At 45.7% G+C, this 21,306-nt stretch overlaps 1 protein-coding gene across 1 annotated transcript; it reads left to right on the top strand.

The window, feature by feature from the left end:
- The first annotated feature begins 4,709 nt into the window (after positions 1–4,709).
- CENPS (centromere protein S) lies at positions 4,710–20,312 on the top strand. Its single transcript, XM_069544769.1, has 5 exons — positions 4,710–4,902; positions 11,721–11,844; positions 12,934–12,967; positions 18,163–18,229; positions 19,879–20,312. Exons 1-5 carry the CDS (start codon positions 4,849–4,851, stop codon positions 20,017–20,019), a joined length of 420 nt encoding a protein of 139 aa, XP_069400870.1. The 5' UTR covers positions 4,710–4,848; the 3' UTR covers positions 20,020–20,312.
- Positions 20,313–21,306: the final 994 nt, after the last annotated feature.

The following is a 21,306-nucleotide window of genomic DNA, read 5'->3' as shown; positions in this document are numbered from 1 at the left end:
GCCCCAAGGATTGAACCCATGTCTCCTGTATTGGCAGGCAAGTTCTTTACACTAAAGCCTCCTGGGAAGCCCTAGTCAACCCCTAATGACTTTGTATGTTGAACTTCCGCCTCCTCAGCACCCCTCCCCTGCTTAGGATTCAGCTGAGATGAGGGATAGCTGTGGGCTGAGGAGTCAAAAGGAAACCCTGTATGATTCTTCATCTACAGACTCTCTCTCCTCTATCCCTGACTCCTCCATAGAGGTAGTAAGAGGGAGGCTGCTTGTATATTCTTCCAATTAAGCACAAATAAACAAACTCTGCACCCTTCTTCTTGGCAGTTTTATATTTGTCAAGAAAGCCAGTTGATTTCAACCTGTAGTGGGAAGGTGCTGGAAAAGAGGAAAGGACTGGGATGTGATGAGGCCTCTAGGGGCTCTGAGCATGAGTTAGAAGTAAACACAGCACTCCACTGCAAAGGAAGTGTGTGGGAGGGTCTGAAAATACTACTTTCCCCTGATGGCTGCAGTTAAGGTTTTAGGCACCACCACCCCCCGCCGCCCCGCGTCCTGAAATTTCAAGTTCTGCCACTTGGTGGCGCAGTGGTAAGGAATCTGCCTGCCAAGAGACGCAGGTTTGATCCCTGGGTTGGGAAGATCCAGTGGAGGAAGAAATGGCAACCCACTACAGTATTCTTGCCTGGAAAACTTCACGGACAGAGGAGCCTACAGTCCATAGGGTCACAGAGTCGGACGCGACTGAGCAACTGAACACATACCTTAGCACCTGTTTTTGCAAACTGAAAGAGAATTTTTACTTTTACCAGAAAAAAAGCCATAACCACAGTAATGGAGAACTTTGTAAACAACAACAACAACAACAAAGTGGCTGAGGCTCGCCTCCCGGCCTCTTGGCTAAGATCAAGTGTAGTATCAAAGTGGCTGAGGGACTTCCTTGGTGGTCTGGTCACTAAGACTCGATGCTCTCAATGCAGGGGGCTGGGATTTGATCCCTGATCAGGAATCAGATCCCCCACGCTGCAACTGAGAGTGTGCCTGCTGCAACTAAAGGTCTTGCATGCTGCAGTTAAGCTCCAGTGCAGTCAAATATTAATAGATACATAAATAAATATTTTTAAAAACGAAGAGGCTTACTGCAAACTTTCAAAGGCAGGGGATACCTGTATGTCTGAGTCAAATTTCTTTTCAAAAAAAATTGGGGGCCCCTGCATTGTTGATGACCTAGGGAGCTGGTCTATTATTAAGGAGCCTCTGCTTTTTCAGGACTCACTGAGATGCTGCTGTGAGTCAGTTCCTCAACAAACATTCAGTGAGCCTCCACCATGAGCTGGGCCCTGGGCTCTCACTGGACCTCAGTTAAGCAGGGTGGGCACTCAGGTCTTTAAAAACTGATTTCAACATAGTACATTCTTTCCACTTGGGATTAATAAGTGCATACTGCGTGCTAGGCCAGAAGTGTGCTAGAGCCAGTTGCTACAGCAAGAGGTGAATGCCTAATTTTCAAGAGAAGAGAAAACTAGAGACATACACAGTCATTACTAAGAATTAAGTTACAATGTGACTTTCCTAAAGGTCTAGTGGTTAAGACTCTGAGGTGTGTGTGTGTGTGTGGGGGGGGGGGAGGTGGGGGTGGGGGTGGGGGTGGGGGGGGGTTGATCCCTGGTTGGGGAACTAAGATCCTACAGGCCATGTGGTTAGGTCGAAAGATAAAACAAATAAGCAGATTTTTAAAAAATCTATTTTTGGCTGAGCTGGGTCTCTGTTGCTGCACAAGGGCTTTCTTACGGTTGCAGTTGGCTTCTCTTGCTGTGGACAGGCTCCAGGGCACGCAGGCTTCAGTAGTTGTGGCTCATGGGCTCAGTAGTTGTGCACGGGCTTAGGTGCCCCATGGTGTGTGGACTCTTCCCAGATCAGGTCTTGAAGCCATGTCTGCATTGGCAGGCAGATTCTTTACCACTGGATCACCGGGGAAGTCCAACAGATTTTTATAAAGACATTAAAAAAATTGTTACATAAATTCACACTTAAAAATGGTATTAAAAACAAAGGCAGTAAAAACTCAAAAGTCATTACTTCTTAATTATGCTACTGTGTTGCACATCTTTCTATCATCTGTTCTTGGTTATCTCCAGCTACTGTGTCTTAATGGTGGGTGTGCAGCAACTCTTCCTGTGTGAAATCACGTCCAAAGGGTTAACAGAAGCTCGGCGTGTGTCCTACAGAACAGCAGATAAGAGAACAGCGTGTCAGAAACCTTCCTGCTTGCAGCTTCTTTACTGATTAAGCCTGCTGACTTGCTTTTTTTCACCCATTCTCTAGCTGCATACCCTCTGAGCTTCACTTAGGCAAGGTAATGTATCACTAGACTTTGAAACCAGCCTTACAGATAATGCTTCTGATGTATGGGTCACTATAGTAACGGAGGTTTTACATTGTTTTCCAGAACTTTGGAGTTGGGTCCTTCCCAGTTCAGACCACTGAGCCTAAAGCTGGGCTGGTGCAGGACAGATTGCCTCACCTTTCCTCTGTCTCCAATCGTCTTTCCTCGTGCCTAAGACCACTTTGCTGCTTTTGTTTTAATTTGACCTTGCCCTGCGGCACGTGGGCCTTTAGTTCCCCTGCCAGGGATCGAACCTGCACACCCCCTGCATTGCAAGACGGAGTCTTAACTGTTTTAACCACTGGATGACTGAGGACACCCCCCCTCCCCCACGCTTTTTTTACCATTACTATCTCAAGCCTGTGGCCCTCAGAGTTGGATTTGTGATTTGTTATCCTTTCGTGATGACCTCATCAGTAAACTCTTTCTCTGCTGCAAACTTCAGTATCAGGCCTGCTGCCTGTGGGGCAAACAAGCCTGTTGTTGTTTAGTCACTCAGTCATGTCTGACTCTTCGTGACCTCATGGACTGCACTGCAGCACGTCAGGCCTTCCTGTCCTTCACCATCTCCCAGAGCCTGCTCAAACTCATGTTCATTGAGTTGGTGATGCCATCCAACCATTTCATCTTTCATTGTCCCCTTCTACTGCCTTCGATCTTCCCCAGCATCAGGGTCTTTTCCAATGAGTCGGTTCTTCTCATCAGGTGGCCAAAGTATTGGAGCTTCAGCTTCAGCATCCGTCCTTCAATGAATATTGAGGATTGATTTCCTTTAGGATTGACTAGTTTGATCTTGCAATCCAAGGGACTCTCAAGAGTATTCTCCAGCACCATAGTTCAAAAGCATCAATTCTTCGGTGCTCAGCCTTCTTTATGGCCCAACTCTCAAACAGGTCTCAGTTCAGTTCAGTCGTTCAGTTGTGTCTGACTCTTTGTGACACCGTGGACTGCAGCACACCAGGCTTCCCTGACCATCACCAACTGCTGGAGCTTGCTCAAACTCATGTCCGTCGAGTCGGTGACACCATCCTACCAACTCATCCTCTGTTGTCCCCTTCTCCTGCCTTCAATCTTTCCCAGCATCAGGGTCTTTTCCAATGAGTCAAACAAGTCTGCTGCTGCTGCTAAGTCACTTCAGTCGTGTCTGACTCTGTCTTTAGTTCCCCAGAGATGGCAGCCCACCAGGCTCCCCCGTCCCTGGGATTCTCCAGGCAAGAACACTGGAGTGGGTTGCCATTTCCTTCTCCAATGCATCATAGTCTAGTTTGTAACAAATGCTGAGTTCAGCTTCTTCATACTGGTTGCTTGAAATCTGGCAATAGTGGGAGTATTTACACCAAAAAAACCTGCAAATCAGGGTTTAATTCCTTGTTGACTGCTTACGGAAGCGGGGGGGGGGGAGGTGGATGTTAATAATGCAGATTGAACTTGAATGTGCATGGTGTCTGTACCCTTTGTAGCATGAATAGCATAAGTTGAGGAAATATTCTTCCAGTACTTGACACTATTATTCAGTTCAGTAGAGAAGTTTCTTCCTCACATCATCCAAAAATGAGTGAAACTTAAAGAGTGAAGCTGGGAAGGAGGAAAACTTTCTTCAGTTGAAGAAAGTTTGGAAGCAGTGCAAATCTGTTAGGTTTCGCTATTTTTCACTTCTCTTTTTTTTAAAGTCTTCACTGAATTTATTATAGGGCTTCCCTGATAGCTCAGTTGGTAAAAATAGTGCTTCTGTTTTCTCTTTTTGCCACAAGGCATGTGGGATCTTAGCTCCTGTCCCCGGGATTGAACTCCACTGGATGGACCACCAGGGAAGTCCCTTATTTCCGTTTTTTTTTTTAAATTCATGGCCGCCTGGCATGTGGGTTCTTAGTTCCCACACCAGGGATTAAATCCGCACCCCCTGCAGTGGAAGTGAGGAATCTTAGCCATTGGACCGCCAGGGAGTCCTGGTAAGTCCCTTAATTCTTAACATAAAGGAAAATCAGCTAACACTTGGGTCAAAACTATATTCCTTTGGCAACGGCAATGGGGTGAGAAACTTTTCGCTGAAGGGGATAGAAATCAAACATTTATCAGTGATCTGACTTTGTGACACTATAGAATTATAAAAAACTCACACTAGATTTAGCAAGGCATATCGAGGTTGCAGTCGCATGGAATTTACAATCGACTTGCGAACCCTTGTCCCTACACACACTGTTTCTGAGAACTGGTGTTGACAACTGTGCGGGACGCAGAGTTGGGCCTGAGGTCTCCGGGGAGCTTGGCTGGGGCCAGGCAGGCGCAGGCGCGCTGTGAGGCCCCCTTCCCAGAGTCGCCGCCAGGGGGCGGGCGAGGCAGCCGGCAGCTTCGCGCTTTGGCCCCCAGCGCGGCCCGTCGCCCGGCGCCGCGGCGGGAAAATCCGACCAGGTCTCCCAGGCGGCCGCGTCTTTCTGTCCTGGCGCGCCTGCCAGGATTCGCCCGTGGTGATGACGGAGGAGGAGGAGTGGTCCGAGGAGCAGCAAAGCTTCTCTTACCGACAGGTACAGGACAACGGGGTCCTGGCGGGGCTGGGGAAGGACGGCGTCGAGATTCTGCGGGGAAAAAGGCGCCGCCTCAGCCCAGCCGCGTCTTCGTACCGAGGCCCCAGGTCGGAAGTCGAGCTCGGCCGCCTCCGGCCTCTGGCGCCTGCGCATGAGCCGACCCGGCTGCCGCGGGGGGTGCTGGGAGACGGTTTCCTTGGTTTGGCGGGTCGGAGCTTGGGGTGGCTGAGTGAGAGGGAAGATTCGGGGAAGATACCTGCCGTGCACCGGGAGTCCGGCGGCGGAGGCCCCTCTGGCTTTGTGACAGGCTCAGTCTCCTCGGACAGGGTTGTTCTGAGGCACGCGGCACGAGCTCTAAAAATGTTGGCTCCTCGAATCGGTGCGTCCATCCTGCGGGGGAGGAGACGGCCTCGGAACCTGTTGCAAACTCGGCCCTCCGGCTCCGGAACCCATCGGATGTGGGTTCAAATCTCGACTCCGCACAGAGTGTTGTGTTGACTCTCCCCGAACTCATTTTCCTGGATGGAAAAATCAGGGTGATAATAACCAGCTCTCGGCGTAGTTGCTGGTATTCAGTCCTTCACTTAGCACCGCGAATAAATACCGTGTGGGAGAGTCGTGAGAAAAACCAAGAATCTCAGAGGCTTAACCGAAGAGAATTGAGAATGAGGTCAGGAAAGGGGCGCTTCCTAAATTTCAGAAGCTGTTTACCCACCGTCTCCCTTTATTTTGAAGTTCGAGCCTTCAGAAAAGGTTGCAAATTAGCGCATTCATCACCCATGTGCCCCTCACCTCGAGTAACCAGTTAACATTTTGCTGTATTTGCTCCCTTACTTCTTTTCTCGAAATTATTTGAGAATTAAATACACTTGATGCTTCACCTTTAAATTTTAATGCTTTAACATGCTTCTTCCAAGGTCATAATATCTGATCACATTCAAGAAACTTGATAATTGATAAAATCCTTTATCTAATATAAATCCATATTCAGTTTTCCCCAGTTGTCCCAAAGATATTCTTTCATGGTCTTTTTTTCTTCACCCAGGATCCAGTTGGGGATCATGCATTGTGTCTAGTCCTGGCTTTGGTCTCTCCTGGAACGGTTCTCCACCTCCTTTGGGTTTCATGACATTGGTGGTTTCGAAGAGTTCATTCATGGCAAAGATGTGGGAGATAAACTCTTTGAGAGCAGGGACTGTTCTTTTGAGTTTTGTGTTCTCAGCCCCTAGTACAGAGCCTAGCTCTCAACAGACAATAAATGCTTACTGAATAAGTGAGTCGGGCTGCAAAGATGGACTGAGAAATTTGAACCTCATCCTCTGTGCAGTGGTGACCTGATGGAGGATCCCACTGTTCACTCAGCCAGGTGTTCTTGGCACTAGGTGGACAGCCATGAACAGTACTGAAGGATCCTGCCCTTGAGGAATTTAGAGTCTATGGACTTAACCTCTGACCCTAGCCAGTGGCTCATTGGTAAAAAATCCACCTGCAAGGCAAGAGACCTACAGGAGTCCTGGGTTCCATCCCTGGGTGGGGAAGATCCCCTGGAGGAGGAAATGGCATCCCACTCCAGTATTCTTACCTGGAGAATCTTGTGGATAGAAGAGCCTGGTGGGCTTTATATAGTCCATGGATCGCAGAGTCGGACATGACTTGGCAACTGAACACACTCAGGCATAACTTCAGGCGGTTCAGTTCAGTCGCTCAGTCGTGTCCGACTCTTTGCGACCCCATAAATCGCAGCACACCAGGCCTCCTGTCGTTCACCAACTCCTGAGTTCACTCAAACTCAAGTCCTTTGAGTCGGTGATGTCAACCAGCCATCTCATCCTGTGTCGTCCCCTTTTCCTCCTGCCCTCAATCCCTCCCAGCATGAGTCTTTTCCAATGAGTCAACTCTTCGCATGAGGTGGCCAAAGTACTGGAGTTTCAGCTTTAGCATCATTCCTTCCAAAGAACACTCAGGGCTGATCTTTAGAATGGACTGCTTGGATCTCCTTGCAGTCCAAGACTTAGCCTCTATTAAAGAAGGCCCTTAACCTATTCCTGGAAGTGGAGGAGGGGGAAGGATGGAGGGATGGAGGAATCTTCTGGAGCAATGAGAAGGATCCCTATCCTGTTCCCCTATCCCTAACTACACCTCTCAGTTCAGTTCAGTTGCTCAGTCGTGTCCGACTCCTTGTGACCCCATGAATTCCAGCACGCCAGGCCTCCCTGTCTGTCACCAACTCCTGGAGTTTACCCAAACTCATGTCCGTCGAGTCGGTGATGCCGTCCAGCCATCTCATCCTCGGTCGTCTCCCTCTCCTCCTGCCCCCAATCCCTCCCAGCATCAAGGTCTTTTCCAATGAGTTAGCTCTTCCCATGAGGTGGCCAAAGTATTGGAGTTTCAGCTTCAGCATCAGTCCTTCCAATGAACACCCAGGACTGATCTACTTAAGGATGGACTGGTTGGATCTCCTTGCAGTCCAAGGAACTCTCAAGAGCCTTCTCCAACACCACAGTTCTTCGGTGCTCAGCTTTCTTCATAGTCCAACTCTCACATCCATACATGACCACTGGAAAAACAATAGCCTTGATTAGATGGACCTTTGTTAGCAAAGTAATGTCTCTTCTTTTTAATAGGCTATCTAGGTTGGTCATAACTTTCCTTCCAAGGAGTAAGCGTCTTTTAATTTCATGGCTGCAGTCACCATCTGCAGTGATTTTGGAGCCCCTGAAAATAAAGTCTGACACTGGTTCCACTGTTTCCCAATCTATTTCTCATGAAGTGATGGGACCAGAGGCCATGATCTTCGTTTTCTGAATGTTGAGCTTTAAGCCAACTTTTTCACTCTTCTCTTTCACTTTCATCAAGAGGTTTTTTTTAGTTCCTCTTCACTTTCTGCCATAAGGGTGGTGTCATCTGCATATCTGAGGTTATTGATATTTCTCCCGACAATCTTGATTCCAGCTTGTGCTTCTGCCAGCCCAGCATTTCTCGTGATGTACTCTGCATATAAGTTAAATAAGCAGGGTGACAGTATACAGCCTTGACGTACTCCTTTTCCTATTTGGAACCAGTCTGTTGTTCCATGTCCAGTACTAACTGTTGCTTCCTGACCTGCATATAGGTTTCTCAAGAGGCAGGTCAGGTGGTCTGGTATTCCCATCTCTTTCAGAATTTTCCACAGTTTATTGTGATCCACACAGTCAAAGGCTTTGGCATAGTCAATAAAGCAGAAAAAGATGTTTTTCTGGAACTCTCTTGCTTTTTCCATGATCCAGCGGATGTTGGCAATTTGATCTCTGGTTCCTCTGCCTTTTCTAAAACCAGCTTGAACATCTGGAAGTTCATGGTTCAACGTATTGCTGAAGCCTGGCTTGGAGAATTTTGAGCATCACTTTACTAGTGTGTGAGATGAGTGCAATTGTGTGGTAGTTTGAGCATTCTTTGGCATTGCCTTTCTTTGGTATTGGAATGAAAACTGACCTTTTCCAGTCCTGTGGCCACTGCTGAGTTTTCCACATTTGCTGGCATGTTGAGTGCAACACTTTCACAGTATCATCTTTGAGGATTTGAAACAGCTGAACTGGAATTCCATCACGTCCACTAGCTTTGTTCATAGGGATGCTTTCTAAGGCCTACTTGACTTCACGTTCCAGGATGTCTGCCTCTAGGTGAGTGATCACACCATCGTGATTATCTGGGTCATGAAGATCTGTTTTGTACTTTCTTTTGTGTATTCTTGCCACCTCTTCTTAATATCTTCTGCTTCTGTCAGGTCCATACCATTTCTGTCCTTTATCGAGCCCATCTTTGCATGAAATGTTCCATTGGTATCTGTAATTTTCTTGAAGAGATCTCTAGTCTTTCCCATTCTGTTGTTTTCCTCTATTTCTTTGCATTGATTGCTGAGGAAGGCTAACCCACATCCAAGTTAAGAGAAACCCAAGTAAGACAGTAGGTGTTGCAAGAGGACATCAGAGGGCAGACACACTGAAACCATAATCACAGAAAACTAGCCAATCTGATCACATGGACCACCGCTTTGTCTAATTCAATGAAGCTAAGCCATACCATGTGGGGCCACCCAAGACAGACAGGTCATGGTGGAGAGGTCTGACAGAATGTGGTCCACTGGAGAAGTGAATGGCAAACCACTTCAGTGGTCTTGCCTGAAAACTCCATGAATAGTATGAAAACGCAAACTGATAGGATACTGAAAGAGGAACTCCCTAGGTCGGTAAGCGCCCAATATGCTACTGGAGATCAGTGGAGAAATAACTCCAGAAAGAATGAAGGGATGGACCCAAAGCAAAAACAATACCCAGTTGTGGATGTGACTGGTGATAGAAGCAAGGTCCAATGCTGTAAAGAGCAATACTGCATAGGAACCTGGAATGTCAGGACCATGAATCAAGGCAAATTGGAAGTGGTCAAACAGGAGATGGCAAGAGTGAATGCCAACATTCTAGGAATCAGCGAATTAAAATGGACTGGAATGGGTGAATTTAACTTAGATGACCATTATATCTAGTACTGTGGGCAGGAATCCCTTAGAAGAAATGGAGTAGCCATCATGGTCAACAAAAGAGTCCAAAATGCAGTACTTGGATGCAATCTCAGAAACGACAGAATGATCTCTGTTCATTTCCAAGGCAAACCATTCAATATCACAGTAATCCAAGTCTATGCCCCAACCAGTAATGCTGAAGAGGCTGATGTTGAACGGTCCTATGAAGACCTACAAGACCTTTTAGAACTAACACCGAAAAAAGATATCCTTTTCATTATAGGGGACTGGAATGCAAAAGTAGGAAGTCAAGATACACCTGGAGTAACAGGCAAATTTGGCCTTGGAGTACAGATTGAAGCAGGGCAAAGACTAATAGAGTGTTGCCAAGAGAACGCACTGGTCATAGCACACACCCTCTTCCAACAACACAAGAGAAGACTCTACACATGGACATCACCAGATGGTCGACACTGAAATCAGATTGATTATATTCTTTGCACCCAAAGATGAAGAAGCTCTATACAGTCAGCAAAAACAAGACTGGGAGCTGACTGTGGCCCAGATCATGAACTCCTTATTGCCAAATTCAGACTGAAATTGAAGAAAGTAGGGAAAACCGCTAGACCATTCAGGTATGACCTAAATCAAATCCATTATGATTATACAGTGGAAGTGAGAAATAGATTTAAGGGCCTAGATCTGATAGACAGAGTGCCTGATGAACTATGGACAGAGGTTTGTGACATTGTACAGGAGACAGGGATCAAGACCATCCCCATGGAAAAGAAATGCAAAAAAGCAAAATGGCTGTCTGAGGAGGGCTTACAAATAGCTGTGAAAAGAAGAGAAGCGAAAAACAAAAGAGAAAAGGAAAGATATAAGCATCTGAATGCAGGCTTCCAAAGAATAGCAAGGAGAGATAGGAAAGTCTTCCTCAACCACACCACTACACATACCTAAAAAAAAGATGACTTTGCACTGAAACCTATACTATCATGTAAGAAACGAATCGCCAGTCTATGTTCGATACAGGATACAGGATGCTTGGGGCTGGTGCACGGGGGGGATGATCCAGAGAGATGATATGGGGTGGGAGGGGTGTTCAGGATTGGGAACTCATGTACACCCGTGGCGGATTCATGTCAATGTATGGCAAAACCAATACAGTATTATAAAGTAAAATAAAGTAAAAATAAATATTAAAAGAAAAAAAGATGACTTTGAGGGTCTTTATCCCTCCCAGGGTGGTGGTCTCTGTCTCCTTCCACTGACACTTTGCACTTACCTGCTCTTGTGACATCTGAAACTAAGGAAGGTAGGTCCCTTTCCTGTCTGTCTGGCCTCCCCTCGGAGCCCATGGACTGGGTATTGTTTTTGCAGTCCCTCCTTGTCTTGCCTCTGCCAGGGGCACCTGCTGGTAGAGGCGACGCTGACTCGGGTTCAGCTGTCAGCTCATGCAGTTCAGCTCCGTCCCCCAGCAGGCGTGCACCCAGGGCTCAGCAAGCTTGCTGACAGGAGACCGAGACCTTGGCGTGGCTTGTTTCGTTTCTTTACTCTTCTGCGTGGGGAAGAAGTGTTTTCCAGCCCTGGAAGGTGTTGCTAAGGAGCAGTGAGGGTCCTGTTGAGGTGGGCTAGCAAACCAGTAAATCAGAGGAGGATCCAGTGATCCCCCTTCGGGAGCCTTCCCCAGTGTTGTCCTGACATTCATCTTTTGTTTTGTGCAGGACTGGGACTGGCAAGGACTTGAAGCACAGGGACCAGTCCTTCTGTATTTGCTTGGTTAACTTCCATCTAGGGGCAAAAATCTCTTTCTTTTTTCACTGTGTTCCCCAGATACCTGGCACATTATTGACCAGGGGATTTTTTCGCAGAAACTGACGCTTGTGGCCAGTGATTTGTTATGTAAGTGAATATTGAAATATCTCAGGTCAGTAACATTCAGGTAGCACATATTAGTACTAACGTGTTAGCACACACCTTCACCCAGTAGGTGCTTGGCACGTAAGTGTGGAATAACTGAGGAAAGTTACACGGGCACCTCCCAGATACCAGTCTGCCTTTTCTCCCCGCTAACCTGCCATCGTTGTTCCTTATCTTTACTTCACCTAAATCATCACCATTAACTAGGAAATGATGTTTCTACAAGTCACATTCCAGAGGCCTCATTGATTTATTAGTACACTGGAAAAGTCACTCAGCCGTTACGGAAAGTGCTGAAGGAATTTAGGCTGAGCAGACCCTCTTCTTGGTCTTCATTTTTTAAGATGTGAAGAGCTCTTATTTGCAGTCTTACCCATGAAGTGTTTTGATTTTACTTCAGAGGCTAAAGGCAGCAGTTCACTACACGGTTGGTTGTCTTTGCGAGGAAGTTTCGTCAGACAAAGACATGCAGTTCAGCAAGCAAACCATTGCAGCGATCTCAGAGGTGACCTTTGGACAGTGTGGTACGCAGCTCTGGTTTTCCTTTGGGTGTGTGGAAAGCCTGGAGGTTGATTTTGTCTGGGAGAAATGCGGGTGGGTGCCATGGCATATCTCACCAACAGAGAGAGAACATTATCACTGGATACCATCCATGAAATGTTTCTTCTATTGGTTGTAAGATTCAGTTTATGGAAAGAGCTATATTTTTTTCTATTACAAGATTTATATATTTTTTCTTTCTGTTACACTAACGGGGGCATCAGCACCTTTATTTTTTTTGTTTTAAACCACCCATAATATTACTTTTTTAAAAAACAAGGGCTAGGACCGGCTGCCCTATTTATTTATTTAATTTTGGCTGTTCCCGGTCTTCGTTGTGGAATTCTGGCTTAGTTGCCTGGTGGCATGTGGAATCTTGGGGGCTTTCCTGGTGGCTCAGATGGTAAAGAATCTGCCTGCAATGTGGGAGACACAGGTTCAATCCCTGGGTTGAGAAGATCCCCTGGAGAAGGAAATGGCAACTCACTCCAGTATTCTTGCCTGGAGAATTCCGTGGACAGAGGAGCCTGGTGGGCTATAGTCCATGGGGTCACAGAGAGTAGGACATGACTGAGCAACTAACACTTTCACTTTCTTTCATGTGGGATCTTAGTTCCCTGACCAGGTATAGAAACTGTGTCCCCTGCACTGGAAGGCCGATTCTTAACCACTGGACCACCAGGGGAAGTCCTTGGACATTAATTTTTTGTTTCATTGCTTTATAACTTTTTTATATCACCCACAGTTTGACAGCTGGTATTTGCTTGACTTCAGGGGAGATGAATGTCTTCACAAGCCCTAACTCCTAGCACAGTTTAAAATTAAGGGATAGTTTCTAGGGAGGAGAGGTGTAGCCACAATTACCAGAGGTTTGTGACGAAGGGTGGAGGTGGCAGGGAGGACACAGAGGTCATAATGAATCCAGCATTGGAGCCTCCCGAAGGGCCTCCTCTCACTTTCAAAAGGATTTGTAGTAGTCACTATACTTACTGTAGACATTGAGATTTCACTTTTCTGCTTCTGAATTAAGGTTGAGATAGGCTAATTAAAGCACATCTCTTTTTCTCTTTCAGAAAATTTTGCCAAAGACCTTGAAATGTTTGCAAGGTGGGTAGAGAGCTTGATTGTCTGGGCTTGTTTCCGTGTTTTGATGCTCCCCATCTGGTGGTGAATTTCAGGGAAGCTTGAACCCCTACCCGCCCCATGTTTTGTGGAGACTCAGTCTCTAATCATGATTCTCTAAGAATGGAACATCTGCTTTAATCATGTCCATTCAGACTTGATTGGGCATTTTTTGAAGTTTTCCTCGTATTTGTCGTTAAGGGAAGTAAAGTTATTCAGTTCCAGGTTAAAAAGGTGTGAGTCATGTCTCCAGGATTCTGTGCATGGTGCGCTTGCTTTTAAGACTGTTTCTGCAGGTGGTGTGGTGCTGGGGGGTGAGGCTGGGCGCGGGCTGGGCTGCTTTGTGCTTTGTGGGGCAGTGCATGGGTGTCGGGATAATACAGCCCATGGCCCCATCAGCCCTGCATTTGCCTGCTGGTGACAAGTGAGACACACGCTCCTTGAAAAGTGTGTGTGACTGGCTTTCAGCTGGTAAAGCGTTAGCTTTTACAGGTGATTTATGCTCCTCTCTTCAATTAGTTCCACAGGTAATTGAAAACAATTGCAGCGAATTGCTTTTATGAAGCAATTTGAATGACGAAGGCCTGAAAGGGCTAAAGCTTTCTAATTTGCTCCCACTTCTGATTTGGTGCCAGCCTCTCCCACACCCCATACTTTTCACCTTTCTCCTATAGCTCTTTGTTTCTTCGATGAATATTCTGAATGAATTAAAGCAGTAGGTTCTCAGAGGGCAGGCTCTAAATCTTGCCTATTCCTGTGTATATGAGTCCCTAAAAACCGCTTAGCATCTTCAACTTGGCCGAAAGGGATCAGGATAATATATGGGATACTGACGGCTCCTGCGTCTTATCATCGTTAATTCAGGTGGTTGCCCCTTACTTGTGCCCTGCACCCACCCCCACCCCAAGTCTCCTGTGAAATACATTTACTGCCTTTACTTGCCATCTTTTTTTTTTTTTTTAATTTATTATTTTATTTTATTTTTGGCTGCACTGGGTCTTCATTGCTGCGCCTGGGCTTTCTCAAGTTTCCATACAAGGTCTTCTCATTGAGGTGGCTTCTCTTGTTGAAAAGCACAGGCCCTAGGCGCACAGGCTCTATAGTTGTGATGCACGGGCTTAGTTGCTCCAGGGCATGTGGGATCTTCCTGGACCAGGGATCGAACCCATGTTCCCTGAATTAGCAGGCAGATTCTTAATCACTAGACCACCAAGGAAACCCCTTGCCTTTTCTCTTCTTCTTTTTTTTTTAAAACCATGCCATGGGGCTTGTGGGATCTTAGTTCCCTGACCAAGGATTAAACCCACACCCCCTGCATCGGAAGCATGGCATCTTAAGCACTGGACCAAGGAAGTCCCTCTTCTTCTTTGTTTTAAATGTGAGTCTTTTATATTACAAAGGGAGACACCAAAATGTAGATTAGTAGACAAACGGTTATTTGATTTGAACATAGAGTTTATCAGCATAGATCAGAGTTTTTCCACCTCAGCACTGTTGACATTTTGGGCTGGATGATTTCCTCACTCTGGTGGGGGCTGTCCAGGGCACTGTAGGGTATTTGTGGCATCCCTCGCCTCTACCCACCAGATGCCAGTAGCAAGTCCCCAGCTGTGAGCTTCCTCCTCATTTCTGTGTTAGCTGTAGGAAAAGACAATGACAAATTTTAAATACTAGAAATAAAAATGAAATTAGAGCTATTTAGCATTGTAACATGTTAAGTTTTCAGGTACTGTGTGTTTTTTATAGTTGAGAAGCCTACTTCCTTTTGCTGGGCCCTGGGGCAGAGAAGTAGGCATCCCAGGTGGCACAGTGTTAAAGAACCCGCCTGCCAATGCAGGAGACGTAAGAGACCCAGGTTTGACACCTAAGTAGGGAAAATCCCTTCAAGAAGGGTGTGGCAACCCACACCAGTATTCTTGCCTAGAGAATCCCATGGACGGAGGAACCTGGCAGGCTACAGTCCATGGGGTCACAAAGGGTAGGACATGACTGAAGTGACTTAGCATGTACACACGGGGCAGAGGTGTGGGCACCACTTAGACTGTCAGCTGCACAAGGAAGGACTCATCTTTTGGGTAAAGGAGTCTGTGTAGAGGCCGTCAGCTGATGCTCTCTGAGCAAGACTGTCAGAGGCTTTACTTAGAGATGTTTCCTCTTCTGCAGTGCTCAGGGGTGTTTACCAGCACTCCTTAGATTTCCTCCAAAGAACCCTGAGCTAATTCAAGTGCAGATTTTCTTTGAAGACTTGTCTGTTTTCTTAATTTTACATTGTCAAAATGTTCCATTAAAAAAAAAAATCCTGTTTTAAAGTTTATCACTGAGCAGGACTCCCTGGTGGTCCAGTGGTTAAGAACTCTAAACTTCCAATGCAGGGTCCCCAGGTTCAATCCCTGGTTGGGGATCTGCATGCCACGGTGTGGGGAAAAAATGTTTATCACTGAATTAAAATTAAAAAAGCTTCCTTGGTGGCTCAGTCAGTAAAGAATCTGCCTGCAGTGCAGGAGACCTGGGTTTGATCCCTGGATCTCGAAGATCCCCTGGAGAAGGAAATGGCAACCCACTCCAGTATTCTTGCCTGGAGAATTCCATGGACAGAGGAGCCTGGCGGGTTATAGTCTGTGGGGTTGCAAGAGTTGGACACTACTTAGCGACTAAACCACCACTACTGAATAAAACGGATAGTCGCAGAGGGTCACCTTTATCCTGTGGTTTTGAGTTTTCCCTGCTACATAATCCCTGCTCCTATATTACCCCAGTTTGAGAAATCTGAAATATATACTGCTATTTCAGGTTGGCTACCTATTAGATAGTCTTTGGAGGCTGGGAACCTAACTAGTATTTGTAACAATGTTTCTATGAAAAAAAATGCACTTAAATTGTAAATACTATTAACTCAGTTCACCTATAAACTTTGGAAAATAATCTCTCCACTTAAGTTGTGAATTTCCTTCATTTAATGTTTGGTCCCCTAGTGTTAACATGGTAAAGATGAAACGTTTTGAGGAAGATAGGTATTCTATGGTAAATGAATTCTAAGGGCATTTTTGTTGTTGTTCAGTCGCTAAGTCGTGTCAGCCTCTGCTGCCCCATGGGCTGCAGCACGCCAGGCTTCCCTATCCTTCACCATCTCCCCGAGTTTGCAAACTCTTGTCCATTGAATTGGTGATGCCATCTAACCATCTCATCCTCTGCTGCCCCCTTCTCCTCTTGCCCTCAGTTCCCAGCATCAGGGTCTTTTCCAGTGAGTTAGCTCTTCACATCAGGTGGCCAGAGTATTGGAGCTTCAGCATCAGTCCTTCCAATGAATATTTAGGGGCATTTGGGGAATAGTCTTTAAAATCTGTGTTGCTAAAAGTGTTGAATGAAAAATTGCTTTGTTATGTTCTCTAGAGTAATTTTCTGGAGCCAGAGGTTTAATTTAGGAGAGGCTGTGGTGTGATGCGTTTGAACTGTGGTGTTGGAGAAGACTCTTGAGAGTCCCTTGGACTGCAAGGAGATCCAACCAGTCCATTCTGAAGGAGATCAGCCCTGGGATTTCTTTGGAAGGAATGATGCTAAAGCTGAAGCTCCAGTACTTCGGACACCTCATGCGAAGAGTTGACTCATTGGAAAAGACTCTGATGCTGGGAGGGATTGGGGGCAGGGGGAAAAGGGGACGACCGAGGATGAGATGGCTGGATGGCATCACGGACTCGATGGACGTGAGTCTGAGTGAACTCCGGGAGATGGTGATGGACAGGGAGGCCTGGCGTGCTGTGATTCATGGGGTCACAAAGAGTTGGACACGACTGAGCGACTGAACTGAACTGAACTGTGGTGTGCAGTGGCTGGCATAGGATGTACCTGCCCCTCCATCTGGGACAGTGGTATCATAAAACATGGTGCAGAGAAACCAGATGACCAGTTAAGGGGTGGAGAGGGTTGCCTCTGCTGTTTCCTGAATGTTTCTTGTGATCATATATGCTGATCTTATGCTGAGTAGTTCAGTGCTTCTTCCTCCATACTCTTTGGCCCTTTAAGAAGGGCCAGAGCAGCTTGTCATGTGATACAGACGAGGGCCACAGTGTCTGTGGCTCCTGACATCCTCCCCGCAGGGCACCTCTGGACCGGCTTTGTGGTCTCTATTCTGTCCCTTTCTGTCTGACTCCACCCCCTGCCCCAACCCCTTTCCTCTGTGCTGGTCCTTGCAGGCGGCTAATGAGAAGTTATCTTCTGACATGGATATTATCCCAGGGTAGTCAGATACTGTCCATCATGATGAGATGGCATGTGATCTTTTCACATTTGGCAGGATGTGAAGGACTAATCTGGCCAAATTACAGAATATAATTTCTGTGAGTTTTATCTTTAAATCAACAGATATTTAGTGAGGACTTGCCATGTGCTGGTCACGCTGATAGTTATTAAGAACACAAAGATTCCCTCTTATTCCGACTTACAAATTTCCTACTTATTTTTGGAGGAAGCTAGAAATGGCAAGAAAGGGTGTAATTAGGGTAATAAATTATTGAATAGAGCTCATTGTCTCAGATTACCTTTTAAAGCAGAGATAAGAGAACTGGAACAAGCACTTGCATCCGTGTTGTGAGCAAGAAACAGAGTCTAGTTGAAAGGGTGTTGTTTGTCCTAGCTGGGCTGTTATCGGGGACACATTGTCTCCTAGTTGGGGAGGGACATGTGCACAAGCTTTTCCCTGTAATGTAGCCTTTGGGGAAGAGCATTAGGACCGTGGTATTAGCGAAGCCGTGCTTTGTGGAAATTCTGTTTTTTCTATTTAGCATTCATTTAAGCAGCAGTGATCTTTGTATTGTGAGCTCTGTGCTGTTTTCTCTTTCCACTGAAGGTGCCTCACAGACCCGCTTCTTTTTGCGTGGTGGTCGCTGTGCCCACTGTGAGCATTTGGGAAGGCTTGGATGCCTCTCACTCCTCTCCATGCTCACATGCTCCAGATATCCTCGGCCCTCCAGTGGCTTCTGCTTGCTCTGTCTCTTCATTTAATTGGTATCTTGGCTCATCACTTCACTCATTTCTGTGTCACTGTCACTTAACGGGCGCGCACCTGAAAAGATGGGCTACTTAGAGATCCTGCTGGTGTGAAGTCTGGCCATGAACCTTTGTGTTTCATCAAAACTTTAAATAATATGAAACATTTTGGCGAATTGTTTCTGCACTTTCTACAGACATGCGAAAAGAAGCACAGTTAACACTGAAGACGTGAAGCTCTTAGCCAGGAGGAGTCATTCACTGGTGAGAGATGGGTTTCTTTCCTCACTCCCCTTTCCCATCAGAATACATTATTCCCAATTAATCACTGGCATCCACGAAGTGATTCCCCCAGGGCACTTTGCGTTAAAAATGAGACACGCTTCAACCACTCAGACCTGCCTGTAATTTATAGTCTTTCTTTCACGATGATGGATCTTGCTAAGCCAATTTGAAAATTTCTAATCAGTGCTCTCTGGATTTCATAATTTGCCTTTTCTGTAATATCTCAAAACTTTGGTCGCATGTTTCAGCTACAGCATGGTGTCAGAGACAGGTCACAGGCTAGAGTATCTGGGGGGTGCTTTCGTTATGGAGCCCACAATTTTGGTGGGCCAGGTGTGGAAAGAGTATCAGTACATCTGGGGTGTGCAGGCAGTTGAGCACATTTTCTGTCTTTTCGGGGTCGTCTAGATGTCATCCCAGCGTTGCCCTCACTTTACAGGTGATGCTGTGATCGTCCCAGGCTAGTGGCTGCGGCTGATGGCAGATCAGGATGCCTGTGAGGTTTCCTGACTTAGTCTGATCTTGGCAGTCAAAACACTTTAACGTTCCTCCCCAGGATGTGAGCTCCACAAGGGCAGGGATTTTTATGTGTTTCTTCTCAACTCCATCTGCCATGCCTAAAAAAGGGCCTGACCCACAGTAGGGGCTCATGAGTAGTTGTTGAATGAATGAACTTGTGTAGCACTTGACATTTCACACAGGACTTCTGTAGGTCATATTTTACACACATTATTTAAAGCTCACAGCCACTCTATAAGGGTTTTTTGTAACATGACTAATTAGCCCCATTTTATAGGCCAGACTACTAGAGTTAAGTAATTTCCCAAAGTTAAATATGAAGTTTTCTGGTTGACAGCTGACCCTTAACCTTCAAACCCTGAATCCAGTGCTGTTTCCACTGGACTTTTTTGTTCTGTCTCTGCTCTTCTAATATTGTTTCTCTAAAGTTTAAGTCAAGGTTAAGGATGATATGATTCCTAATAGCTCCGGTAGCTGGTGGTGCTGCATATCAGTGGAAAAGACATTTTTCTGTCCTCCGAAATTCTCTCTCAGAACTGTAACTTGGTCGGCTTCAGTAAGCAGTTTCTATCTTTTGCAAGGAATTGTCGATGCAAGTCATCTTAGACTATTAATTGGGAAGTTTCCTGCTTATTGCGTATTGGACTGTTAAATTTTAGTCATCTGACAGAAGTCTGTTACTGAAGAGTTGCAGCTAAATTTTTGCATTTGACTAAATTTTCCCTGAGGGCAAGGACCTGGTCTTATTACCCTTGTGTCTCTAGGATCTGGTACACAGGAATTGCTCAGTAATTTTAGTTGGGCAAAATTTAGGGCTTTTGACTTTATTTGTGCTTTGTAGAGTATATTTGTGATTGGCATGCCTTTCGTAAACTATAAGTTTTAATTCTCCTGATTATTCAGGGAACTCCTATGTGAGTAAGTAGTGAGCTGACTTTTGTCGTTGATTCCTTCCAGGAAAAAAAAATTCGAAGCTGTGTTTAACTCTGAGGAATGTAACCCTGGGTGGGAGTGTTTGGGAAATGGCATAGATTTTTTTTCTCCCCGACTAGACTTATCAGTGGCTTTACAATCAGGTAAAAATGTAATTAAAAAAATATTTTTTGTAGCTAAAATACATCACAGAGAAAAATGAAGACATCGCTCAGCTTAACCTGGAAAGAAAAGCAAAGAAGAAGAAGAAGTTGGAGGATGAAAACAGAAATTCAGTGGAGTTAGCAGAGGCTGGTGTAGAAGAAAGTGAGAATTAAACCCTGTTGCTGTTTGGAGAAAGCAGCCTTCAGCAGGCAGAGTGGCTAAAAGCACATTTTGCCAATAGAGGGTTCTGAAAGGATAAGTGGAGATTAAAAGACAAAAGGCTTGGGTGCTTTTTGTATTGTACTCTCCAAGTCATTGACTACAAAAGCTGGTTTAAAAGAGAAGTGGAAACTCTTAAGCAAAATAGTTCCATGTCTTAATGAAACGCATGAAAAGGGCATGTGTTTGAATGGTATATGTTGGAAATTGTATCTATTGTATTAATAAAATTATGTTAGCAAATACATATGGTTGATTTTTTCAAGCAAAAAAATCATATGTTCATTCTTTTATATAATTTTTCAGGCTGACAATCACTGAAAGATGACTAAAGCTATATGCATTTAGTCCCTTTTTGGCTGCACCATCCAGCTTCTGGGATCTCAGTTCCCCAACCAGGGATTGAACCTGGGTTCTCAGCAGGGAAAGCGCTGGATCCTAACCCCTGAGCCAACAGGGAAGTCCACCAATGTTGTTTTTTAGTCACAGTTCATATGACTTTTCTGTGGCTAATTTGTAATTGTGGTTGGCCACACTGGATGGAACTTTTGCTTGAGAAGAAAGTCTGACTACTTCTCCAAAACAGTTCAGTGTACGTCTTCTGTTTCAGGTTGTGAGAGATGATGCTTCCAGGAATCCCAGGTCTTCTGTCTTCTCCTTGGGGTTTCTTAGAGGGCCAGGGCGAGTGTGTCTTTTAACCCATTGGGACAATAGTGGCAAAGAAAAGGGACTGGCATTTACAGAGCCCATTCTGTGTGCCAGGTCCTATTCTAGGTGCTCCATATAGTATTTCTTCACACATTTTCACAGTATTTTTATTTACTTTAAAATACTGATTTATTTGGCTGCACCAGTCTTAGTTGTGGCACAAAGAAAGTTTAATTGTGGCATGCGAACTCTTAGTTGATTGGGATCTAGTTCCCTGACCAGGGATCGAACCCAAACCCCCTGCGTTAGGAATGTGGACTCTTAAGCCACTGGACCACAGGGAAGTCTCTGACTTGTTTATATTTTAGACAGGTAGTCCTACCGCACATTCTTCAGGGATTGTAACACAGGGGTGGTCAGACTTTGTAAGGAGCAGTTGAGTGTAACCCTGAACTGTAACCCAGGAACTGCCTCTTGCCCACTGCATGTTCTGCTCAGGGTTTAGTTTACTCTGGCGTGTCCATGTGATGTCAGTCATTCTTTCCCATTCTATCTTTGCTGACCGTTGGCAGAAAGGAGTTGTAGGGCTCTTT

The sequence above is a fragment of the Ovis canadensis genome, chromosome 12 (genome assembly GCF_042477335.2).
Source record: "Ovis canadensis isolate MfBH-ARS-UI-01 breed Bighorn chromosome 12, ARS-UI_OviCan_v2, whole genome shotgun sequence".
In the NCBI taxonomy this organism is placed as follows: domain Eukaryota; kingdom Metazoa; phylum Chordata; class Mammalia; order Artiodactyla; family Bovidae; genus Ovis; species Ovis canadensis.
Note: the sequence above shows the minus strand (reverse complement) of the source record. Positions and strands in the feature narration are given on the sequence as shown.